Source organism: Narcine bancroftii, chromosome 6 (assembly GCF_036971445.1).
Source record: "Narcine bancroftii isolate sNarBan1 chromosome 6, sNarBan1.hap1, whole genome shotgun sequence".
Taxonomy (NCBI): Eukaryota; Metazoa; Chordata; class Chondrichthyes; order Torpediniformes; family Narcinidae; genus Narcine; species Narcine bancroftii.
The window spans coordinates 61,497,329-61,509,627 of record NC_091474.1 but is presented as its reverse complement, the minus strand read 5'-3'; the positions used below and the strand labels follow the sequence as shown (position 1 = coordinate 61,509,627).

Below are 12,299 nucleotides of genomic sequence, written 5' to 3'. Positions count from 1 at the left end.
GATTCTCCATTTAATTCAACTAGTCTGGTCATATTTGGGACCCAATCTGTGTGACATGTAGAGTTGATGTATATAGTATACAGGCTTAATGGCTCAACATCTGTTGTTGGTTCCTGTACCAAGTGCAGTGACTGGTGATTCTTCGTTGTTATGTTCCCTTGGCCTTTTTTTCTCCTGGTGACAGGCCTTTGTCAGGTGACCAATTTTGTGACAAACATAGCATTCTTCCCTTAGGAAAAGGCAAAACTTCGCCACATGAGCCCCTAAACATCTATAACATGCTAGCATCGACACTTTGCTGCTTTTTGGCAACTTTCATTCTTTGCTGACTCTAGGTGCATCGGCTTGCTCGACTGAAGCCTGTTCACTTCACCTGCTGGTTGACATTGACTCGTTCTCACCTCCTGGGAACCCTTCTCTGCGAGGTCCATGGACGAAGTCATGGAACAGGTTATGTCAATTGTCAGATTGGACATAGTCATTAACTTACTTCGAATCCTCTCAATTTTCAGTCCACATACAAAGCAATCTCATAAGGCACGATCTTGAAAAAGGCCATAATTGCAACATTATGTCCTTATGTCCTCTTCTGGCAGTTGGCATGGAGTACTGAATCTATAGCTCTCAGCTATTTCCAATGGTTTGGGGTCATAATGTTCAGTTAGCTTTGTAAAAATGTCTTTCAATACCGTATCTTTTGGTTTTTCAATGTCTCATAAACAGCAGGTTCCATTTCAGTCAGAAAATAGCCATTTTTCTGGACAATAGCTTAAATTTCCTGTACTATCTCTGCTTTAGAGCCCTCTAATTCAACAATATAATTTGCAGCGAAGAATATATCTAACTTTTCCACATAAGTGGTGAATGTCTCCTGATTTTGTTGAAACTCGCTGAGCCTTCCGAAGAAATCACTGGATCTGGGCCTGGCTCTGCCTCAGCAGGTGCTTTCAAAATTTGAAAAACCAATCTTTCAGCTTTTAGCTGTTCAAAAACATCCAAAATACCTTTCCTGGTATCCCTTGCCCTTCCAACCAAACAGGCAAGCTAAATTTTGAAAACATAATCCCGTTTTCGTTGCCACAGGTTTATTCAAAATTGAAGCTACAGATTCCAAGTCCTCACAACCAGACCTCAGTGGAGATTCCACTCCCATCCACAAGGTGGGTGAAGGTATTACAATAGGATACCAACTGAGAAGGAACTAGAGGAAATGTGTCTAGAAACAGTAAAGCTGATGGACTGAAGTAGTTGCAGAGTGGATTGATGTAACAAAGTAGATGTATACAGTCTGGATAATGACATCGTCAGGGGTACTTGGCAGTCATATTTCATAAGTCAGTGAATATGGTCCCACCTGGATGGACAATAGAGGAGGAGAGTGTGATCAACTATGTCAGAGTCTTCTAGCACATCGAGAAGGACAAGTAGGTACTATGGTGACAGATACATTAGCTGTTATTGTGACTTTAAGGGCGTTTTCACCTGTGAGATTCAGAATTGGTGCTTTTGGAATATTGTAAATGATTTGAGAGACTATTAGCAGATTCAAGAACTTGGGGGGACTGGGAGTTTGATAGGGGCCTTGGTTTTATTTTGAAGTTAGATTTATAACTGAGGAGAGAGAATGTCTGAACAATAAGATAATGTGGAAGGGGCAGTAAGGCCATAAATAAGCTAGGGCTCTGGTCAAGTGAGCAGATAATGGATCTTTTGAATGAAATTAGCTTTAGAGAAAGTAGGAGGAGAGGCAGGAAGAAAATTAGAGAAAATTGATAACTAGGGCAAGGGCTTTTATTCTGGGAAGTTCAGTTTGATGGAGGAAAACCCATGAAATGTTTGCACTTGGAGTTGGATGCAGAGGAGATACTGAAAGAGGTTGTCTATTATTAAATTTCAAACAATTGATATGAAAAACTTAGATTTGGCTTTAATTTAAGTGACAAACTGTTGCATATCAGTTATCACAGTAGATTGCAATCTGATACTGAGAAGCAAACACCCAGACAAAGTAAAACTTCCATTCATACGTTCTTGATCAGTGCCAGATGTCAAAGCATACGCCACTGTGAATCCACATGATATTTTCCATGCAATCTGACTAGCTTGACCCCTATTCTTTACATACATTGTTTCTACCAGAAATTGTTTATAAAATAATTGCAAAATGGAGGAGGAGAATAGTGAACTATAAAACACATGGGAAAAATCAGAATAAAGTAACTGCAAACTGAATTCTAATTTTCATGCTTTCAAATGATTGTTACATTTCTGATATTCTTGACATGGATTTTTCTCTGAAATGTAGTTTCAATTTCAGTTACCCACAAATAATTAATAACGTATTTTATTTCAAAACCAGAGAGAAATTGCTGATATGAAGGAACGACTTGCTTTGTTGGAAGCCAGAGACCGTCAGCTGAGTTTAGAAATAGAAGAAGGAAGCAGACGAATAGAGTCATGTGATTGTGAACTAATTTCCTTACCAACAGCATCAGCGAGTGAATTACGTGATCTGCAGAAGATGCTAGAGGATGTTTTACCATTAAGAAATAAAGTGATCCTCAATGCAGAATTGCCTGAGGATATAAAAAGGTATAATAATATTAGTGTTTTTGTATTGAAAGTCAAGCCAGTCACTTGAAAATTTTATGAACAAAAAACCTATATGCATTTCTAATTTAGATTCTATAGCATATTTCTCTTTTGGTGAAATACCTTGAATTAGCTTTCTGTATTTGGATACATAACACAATTATTTTGTGCAGAACAGAGACTCATAACCTGCTCAAAATAAATTCCAAGTATTTTCCTTTGGTGATGGTCAACTCACTGAAAATATACAATTTACATTTTAAATAATAGTATGAGATCATTGTCATCCATCTGTAAAATCATCAAATACGGAATTTTAGCACTTTTCTGTAGGAAGAATAGAAAAGGGAATCCATAAGAGAATGGCAGCAACAAGCTATGCTTATATAAACATCTTTCACTTAAAAATTAATGACTCTAAAGATGTTAAAAGAAAAGCAGCAAATGCAAGAAAGATTAAGAACTGATCAGAAGCCCTTCAAAGGGGTAAATATCATGAAAGGTTTCAATAGTAAACGAAGAGAGGTGAAGTGTTCAAGGAGAAAGAATTTCAGTGTAGGGCCTAGGTGACCCAGACAAAGTTGTCACTCTTTGACTTGAGAAGGGGGAGGGAAGAGTGAGAAAATGAGAGAGGAAGGAAGGATCTACGCAAATGACCAGGGGGAAAAAAAAAGGACAGATGCAGGGGTGGAGAAGGTGAGGATATGAGGTTAAATACAACAATAAAAATTTGGGTATCAACTCTGCCCCAAAAAGGGAGATATCATGAATGGGTGGGAATGTGGCAATAGTAAGTGCAAGAAAGGAGAAGGCAAAGTTGGATAAACTATCATCATTTTATTAAGGTACAACTGGAAAGCCTATTGATATCTTTAAATGGTCATGTGCAGATCCTCACAATTAGTCATTGAATTCAGCACACCTGCCAGCATTCTATGGAACAATTGAAAACAAGGCTCCAGCCCTTAAATATCACAGCATTGTTGGAAATATAGTTGCAGACAGAGAGGTACAGCCTAGGAGGTAGCATGTTTTTCCAATTATAATCATAATTATCTCTACGAATGAATTGAAACACAGAAAGCAGATTCTCTGCACCAGGGATGCTAAGTTTCTCATAGCTATTGAGCTGGCAAGAGATGAGAGCACGAGAGTTTCACTTAACACGTGGAAGCAATGCTACAAGAATACTGTGGCCTAAGATATTATCAAGGTGATAGCTCAAATTTGAACTGTGATTCACTTACTCTGTTTCAAACACAATCATCTGCAATGCTCACACATCTAGTCCACCAATTAATACATACAAATACCTCTACACTTGTACTTGCTATTTTGTTTCTTGTCAAGAAACTATACATTGCAAATGATCACATGCACAATGTCAGCCATGATATTACAGAATATATTGAAAGTAACTTCTCCCTTAATATTCTAAGCTAGAGTTGCCTGCAATAAGTGTTCCAGAAAAAAAAAGAGGGCCTTTTACATTGGAAACTTGCCAGGTTCAATAATAGTTTCTTTTTACAGCTCTGGCTACAACTCCTAATACATCTGAGATAGAGATGGGCATCTAAGATAGGAAGAGACTCATTGGGCCATCACTATTTATATTCCCTAATGGTAATGAATGTTCTGTCTGAAATAAAAACAAAATGCTGGAAATATGCAGTAGGTGTGAAGCATCTATGGAGAGATAAATATTTTAAGATTATTACTTTTCAGTAGAACATATCAATGGGATATCAGGCCAATGGTCGTTGACCTGAAATGCTAATGTTCTATTTGTAGATGTATCTGGAGTACTGATTGTAGCATATAACAGTGATATATGTGCACTTAATATGTGCTCTTTACTTTTTATCTTTTATTTTTTATTACTCTTTACCTTTTATCATTTGGGACCTTCAGAACATTCCTCCCTTCTCCTGCCCCCACCACACTAGATAGAAATATCACTCTCAGAAAGTCACAGCATCAAAATGCTCTGTACTGCAAGGGATATCCAATGTGATTTTAAGGCATGCAAGTTTTCCCTGTGAAACCAGACTGCAGTAGGTGAGTATAGTTGAAATGCTGGTGTAGATTATGTATTATTAGAGATGCATACTGCTGCATAACCTCTGATCCTAACACATTATTGAGGCTTCAATTAAAAGCCTGATGTGAATAATAATATTGAGATATGAAAGCCTGCTGAATGAGTAGCTTATAATATAGACAATCCAAGTATTTATATGGATAGCTAATTTTGTTGCTTTTTATCATGTTGACCACAAATACTGTATCTGGTTCATAGAAATTTGAAACATCTCAATGAATTAGCAATATTATTTTTAAATAATTTTCCATATAATACTCAGACTACTGTTATGAGCTCTGCACTCAAAATTCATTGCAAAAACAGTAGAGTTTGTCCAATGGCTTGCTGAGCTTATGATGTCCATATTTTTGGTATCTGCACGGGGAGAAAAACATTTTTTAGTCCGGTGGCACTTTTGGATTGTATAGCAAGGCCAATTTAGACAAGATTATTTACATTGGGAATGTGTTGCTTTTGTTTTTTGGTATTCCACGCACATGAAACCCAAATCAAATGCAACAGAATGGACTTTTTTTATTTGTTGTTATTGAAGCTTCACCTTTATTGAGTAGGGCAATGAATTTGTTGGTAGAGAGAATTGCGAATGCAGTGAGGAAAAGAAAGATTAGTGATATTGAGATGATCTTTAATTTGGAGGGAATATTTGGAGAGTTGGTTGAAGACATTAATGAGAAGGTAAAACTCAGCAGATCAAACAGTGCCTTTATGTATCTTCACCTTTGCTACATAAAGCACTGTTTGACCTGCTGAGTTCCTCCAGCATTTGTGTTTTCTCACTTAACCACGGTGTTAACAGGATCCTGTGTTTTACCCCTTAATGAGAAGGTAATGTTCAGGAAGATGATGGGGCTGGGATTCAGAATCAGTTTGGGAGCTAGCTAATCCAGTTTGGAACGAACCTGGATGTAAGTGCAATTGAATTAATAGGACTGATTATTTTTTTTATCTTACAACTTGTTAAAAAAAACAAATAATTTGTTAACTTATTCCATGTCTTTTCTCTACCAGAAATGCTTTTAAAACCTTTTTTATTTCCAGTAATGAGTAGTCTTGATCATAAAATAATAAAACATCCTCTTATGGATGAAAGATGATGTGTGTTAATTATAAATTTCTTTTATTAGGCTTCAGAGAAGAGAACATTCTCTAAGTATTGCTTTAAAAAGAGCTGCTGCCAAGGTAAGTACAATAATATTTCCTAATACAAAATTTTCCTTTTTACTGGATGATTCTCTTTGGCGCCTAATGTTAGTTTTCACCATGTGATTTTTTTTCTTGAGTTTGTTTTTGTAAACTAAACGTAAAAGAAAATTATTTTGATAAATAGTATTGTGAAGTGCAGTAGCTGCATTGAATGTGCATAATCCAGAATGGCATGACTAAAGAATCGAATCAACTTTATTGTCAGTGTGCCAAGTAAAATTCAAAACCAATGAAATATTATTAGCATCCAACCAGAATTTTAAAAATAGTGCTATATACATATAACTATCTTTGGCTTGGCTTCACGGACGAAGATTTATGGAGGGGGTAAATGTCCACGTCAGCTGCAGGCTCGTTTGTGGCTGACAAGTCCAATGCGGGACAGGCAGACACAGTTGCAGCGGTTGCAGGGGAAAATTGGTTGGTTGGGGTTGGGTGTTGGGTTTTTCCTCCTTTTGTCAGTGAGGTGGGCATATAACTATATGCAAATAAAAACAAGCGCATTCAACAAGCAAACAATTATAAAAGTACTGACAGTACAATGTGAGTGCAGTACCACTCAACACTGTGATTTAAGGTTCAGCAGGGTCACAGCCTCGAGGAAAAAAAGCTCTTCTTGAAGCTGTTGGTTTGAGAGTGAAGACTTCTGTAGTGCCTACCAGATGGAAGAAGAGTAAAACGTCTAAGTTAGGGTGAGATGCATCCTTGATGTTGCTCTTTGCCCTGCCAGACAGCGTTCCTGATAATGTTCTCAATGGTGGACAATTGGATGCTGATAATCTCTTGGGCAGATTTCACCACCTGCTGAAGTGCTTTACGGTCCAATACAAGACAATTGCCAGACACACTGAGATGCCATACGTAAGTATGCTCTCAATGGTCCATCACTATCCTGGGACAGGTGTACTTTCTTCATGCTCCTCAGGAAATAAAGGTGCTGTGTGCCTTTTAGATCAGGATGGAGGAGTTCAGGGACTAGATGAGATCATCAGAAATATGGACATGAAGGAATTTGAAGCTTGATACCTTCCACAACAACTCTATTGATATAGGTAAGGGCATGAGTGTGGCTTCCAACATGCCTGAAGTCCACAATGATCTCCTTGGTCTTTGGTGCCAAGTTGTTGTCAGCTCACCATGTTGCCAGGTGCTGGACCTCATTCCTGTAGACCATCTCATCATCCCCTCTGATCAGGCCAACCACCGTGGTGTCATCTGCAAACTTGATTATGGAATTAGAACTATATACAGGAACTCAGTCATGGGAGAAAAGGGAATACAGGAGAGGGCTCAGCATACATTCCTGGGGCACACAAGTGCTCAAGGTGAGATTGGGAGAGAAGAGGTTATTGAACTTAACAGATTGGGGTCTGTTAGTCAGAAAGTCCAAGGTCCATTTACAGAGGGATGACCTGATACCAAGCTTGCAAAGTTTGGTGATCAGAGGGAAATCACAGCATTGAATGCTGAATTACAATCAGTGAACAGTCTTCTGACATAAGAGTTGGAGCTATCCAAGTGGGTCAATGCAGAGTGAAGTGCCATGGAAATGGCATCCTCAGTTGACCTATTGATACGGTGGTGGACAAATTGTGGTAAAGAAACCACATATTGAAATTGTCTAACTTCTGTAGTGAGACTGGGGGCTTCAACCAGGTACTTCCAGAAAGTATTCACTCTAAAAAAAAGAATTTTCATGTATAATGGAATTATTCTTAGCCTTAAATTGTTACGTTCTGACATTAATTCTTCAGTTAAACGTTTTGGCACCCAAAACTACAGGAATGATATATAAATGAAAGTGCTAAGATGTGTTTGTGAGAGAATATGAGCAGAGAGAAGCTTAAAGAAGTCCTTTAAAATCATTCTTGCACTGTTATTCATTGATTACCTTAGAAACTAAATAAATTGAACTTGAGGGGCTTGCTACAACCTAAAAGTGAGAAATACTTTCATAAATCAAACAAAAGTGACCTGTTTTGAAAGCATCTCTTAAAATTAAATTTCCTCTCAAAATATTTTTTTGACAAATGCTGTTAATAATAATGCCTGAAGTTGTTATCATAAAGAACTTTTATTCCTAATGCAATCTTTTAGATCACAAAAATCATAACCTTTGAAACATTTAAAAAGTTTGGTTTAATTTTCCCTCTCCTTGGTTAGTATAGCAAGAGAAATTGCCAGGTATATAAATTTAATGGAGAAACTGCTTTAGAAGAAATAAAAATAATAATTGTGAACACTTTTATTCAATGGATTATACAATGCACATTTAGACTTACCAGTTCACACTGCCAGTTTGGTAGCATTCATTTTTCTACCCATTGTTCTTATGAGATTTTTAGTGGCCTTTTGTAGGGCAGCATGGTTGGTTGAACAGTCAGCAAAACACCTTTTCAGAGCCAGCAATTGGGACCGGGGTTTGAATCCTGCGCTGTCTGTAAGGAGTTTGTACATTCTCCCTGTGTCTGCGTGGGTTTCCCCAGGTGCTCCGGTTCCCTTCCACCATTCAAATGTACCGGAGGTGTAGGCTAATTGGGTGTAAATTGGGTGGCATGGACTTGTGGGCTAAAATGGCCTGCAACCTTGCTGTGTGTCTAAATTCAAATTAAAGTAAGTTTTTAAAACTTCCCAATCCTCTACCTTCCCACTAATCTTTGCTCCTTGTATGCCCTCTCTTTTGCTTTTATGTTGGATTTGACTTCCCTTGTCAACCACAGTTGTGACATTTTTCCATTTGACTATTTCCTCTTTTTTTGATATGCATCTAGCCTGTACATTCCTCATTTCTCGCAGAAACTCTATCCATTGCTGCTCTGCCATCCTCCTGACTAGTACCCCCTTCCAAGTTATTTTGGACCTATTTGTTGTTCAGTTCACAGTAATTCTCTTTACTCCACTGAAATACTGACACATCTGACTTTAGTTTCTCCTTGTTAAATTTCAAATTGAACACTTTTCACATTGTGATCACTGCCCCCTTTGGGTTCCTTTACCCTAAGGTCTCTGATTACTGGTGCATTACATGACACCCAGTCCAGGACAGCCGATCTCCTGGGTGGGGGGCGGGGTGGGGGGGGGGGTGGGGCTCATCATCAAGCTACTCCAAAAAACTATCTTGTTGGCATTCTACAAATTTTCTCTCTTGAAATCCAGTTCAAATCCATTTTTCCAATCTACTTGCATGTTAAAATGTTAAAATCCCCATGTCTACTGTAACATTGCCCTCTGCTGTTGTTCTATTTGCTGTTGTAATTTGTTGTCCACATCCCGGCTTCTGTTTGGAGGTCTGTGCATACCTTCCTTTTACCCTTGCTATTTTTTAACTCAACCCACAATTATTCTGATCCTATGTCACCTCTTTCTAATGATTTAATGTTTTTCCTTACCAATAAAGCCATGACACGCCCTCTGCTTACCTGCTTATTCTTTTGATACACTTGGACATTCAATTACCAATAACATTTAACCTTTAGCCACGACTCTGTGATGGCCACAACATCATACCAGTCAATCTATAGCTGGTCTACACTTTTATTTCTTATGCTACATGTATTTAAATATAAATCCTTTAGTCCTATGTTTGTTACTTTTTTGACTGTGCCCATGTTATATTGCAACTTATCCCACTGGTTGCAATCTTGCTCTTTCTGCCTGTCCCTCCACACCAAATCCCTACCAGCTGTCTCCTCATATATGCCTACCGGGCCTTCCTCTGCCTCTTCCCTTTGGTTCCCACTCACCTGTAAATAGAGTTTAAACCTCCCCCCAACAGCATTAGCAAACCTCCATGCCCAGATATTGGTTCTCTTCCAGTTCAGCTGCAATCTGTCCCACTTGTACAGGTCACTGCTTTCTCAGAAAGGTTCCAATGATGCAAGAACTTGAAACCTTGCCTCCTACTTCATCTCCTCAGTCACTCATTTGTCTGTGCTACCTTCCTGTTCTGACTTTCCTTAGGTTGTTGTCCCAGGAGTGCTCCAGAGGTTACCACCTTGGAGGTCCTGCTCTTCTCTTATTTCCTTACTTCCTAAACTTACTTTGGAGGACCTCTAACCCACTCCTTCCTCTGTCATTGGTACCAATATATATCATGACCTTGGCTGTACACCTTCCCCTTCAAGAATATTCTGCAACCGCTTAGAGACATTCTGGATCCGAAAACCTGGGAGGCAATTCTGGTGTTTCTTGTGGCTGCAGAATCTCCAATCTGTTCCCCTAACTATTGAGACCCCTCTGACAATTGCTCTGTCTGACTTGACCCTTCCCTTATGTGGTTCAGAGCCACCCACAGTACTATTTGTCTGGCCCAGATAGTTAATCTCCCTCTGCAATATCCAAATAGTTACCCTGCACTGACTTTTTTCTCCCCTTGCCTCTCTTGGTGTAACCACCTAATTAAAGGTCTTGCTTTGCCTCCCAGATGATCCTTAGTTCTCCCAACTCCAGTTCCTTAATACGGTCTTTCAGAAGCTGGAGTTGGCCGCAGCTCCCACAAGAATAGTCATCATGGAAATTCCATGAGATCCTACTACATCCTACAGGAGGAGCATTCCATTGCCATATCTACTGTAATTCCTGCACTATACCATGGGTGACCAAGACCAAATCAACAATAACAAAAGGAAAATCTTGCCCTTCTTGGTTGCTTCTTTGGCCTCAGCATCTTCTTGTATAAGCCTTTTGAGACAAAGGCTCTTTAACTTCTCTCTCTTTCTCTAGCCCCACTCTGACAACAGCCTCTCTGTTAAACTCTACCTTTTTGTAAAATGGTTTGAGAATAAGGTTTAACGGAACAGCCATCTTTGGTGGAATTTGTCTCTCACACAAAGATTAATGCTTGTTGAAATCACTGCTCTTGGTCTAAGTTATCACTATAGATGTCCCTTCTTTTAAAAAAAAATTAAGTTTAGGCATACAGCAAGATAATAGGCCCTTACGGCCTGTGCCACACAAATACACCCAATTGACCTACAACCCCTGGTACGTTTTGAATGGTGGGAGGAAACCTGGGTCCCTGGTGGAAACCCATGCAGACCTGGGGAGAATGTACAAATTCATTACAGACTGCATGGGATTCAAACTCCAGTCCCGATTGCTGGCACTGTAACAGTGTTGTGCTAACTGTGCCGCCCTGTGACATGATTCATCTGCTGCTCTCCAAAGAATACCAACAAGTTGCAAATTTGGAGTGTAAAGGAATACTCCACCTCATTAGATGAGAACAGCTCCAACAATGCTCAAGCTCAAGTTAAAATGACTTTCTTGTCCCCTTGTCTCCTACCCTAAACATTCACAATAAGGCTTCAGTGCATACCATCTAATAAATCCCATTATTCAACCAGAGCCAAGGTGCAGCAGCAGGTATGTGGTAATTCTGCCACCTGCAAGTTCCTCTGCAACTTGCATTCTTCTTTACGTGGAAATGTATTATAATTTTAGCATTGTTAGAACTAAATCTTGAAATTCTAGTCCAACTGCATTGTTAATACCTTCATCAGGAAGACTTATTACAGATCAAGAAGAACTTCTTGGAATCAATAGACATGGGCAATAATTAATTCCCTTTCCCTGTAAATGAATTTAAAAGACCTTTATCTTAAATTAACTAAAAATAAATAAATACAAGGATGCACTATGAAGCTCTGATAATTTGGCGTTTAACTTTCACAAGTCTGATGTGATTTGTGCCACTGGAGTGTTGCCAGGGCTGGGGTCATAGTTTGGGGGTGGAGCAACAAGGATCAGAAATTCAGGTTGGCTTGTGGTTGGAACTGGGAACTTGTGTATTTCTAGCTCTGTTTAAATTTCCCTGGTTTACTTGAAAATTAATTATACCAGTGTTTCACATTAAAAAAAAATGAAATAAAAGCATTTTTTAGTTTTAAAGGTAACATTTAATAAACTGGATAATCTGCTAGTTTTGCACAATCCAAGTTCTTAGGGAATCAATTTATTGTAGTTTTACTGTAATATCCTGCATGCATTTATCTTCTAAAGCATTTAAAAAAGACAAAGTTGTCCATTGCTAGGATGATTAGAAACCAAAAGAAATTGAGAAGAATTTCTTTATGTTCAAGTTGTTTTTGATGAATTTAGATTGTCTCATTAAAGGGATGATGAAAGCAAATTCATTGGTAGCTTTTAAAAGGAAAAATTGTCAAACTATAGAGAAAGAACGAGGGTGTAGACTAATTATACTGTTCTTTAACGAAATGGCACTGCCATTGTCTCATTCCTGTTTGATTCAGAGTGATTCTAGAAACAAATTTACTTCATTGGCATCTGTGTCTTGAATGCTTGGCTGAGGAGAAGCAACAATATGCCATTCTTGGGTGGTTGTCTTTAAGTACTTCCAACCATTCTCTTGCAGCAGTTGGTAAATCTGCTGCAAAATACA

General features: G+C 38.6%; 1 protein-coding gene across 2 annotated transcripts in view; it reads left to right on the top strand.

Moving 5' to 3' along the window:
• Nucleotides 1-12,299, top strand: part of disc1 (DISC1 scaffold protein) — a 168,269-nt gene that overhangs the window by 78,009 nt on the left and 77,961 nt on the right. For both annotated transcript variants that reach the window (XR_011340101.1, XM_069885052.1), the window contains exons 6-7: nt 2,360-2,592; nt 5,821-5,875. Coding sequence is in view for 1 of the 2 variants with exons in the window: in XM_069885052.1 (XP_069741153.1) it covers nt 2,360-2,592; nt 5,821-5,875 (288 nt within the window). In the remaining variant the exon portion in view is untranslated. The remainder of the gene's footprint in view (nt 1-2,359; nt 2,593-5,820; nt 5,876-12,299) is intronic.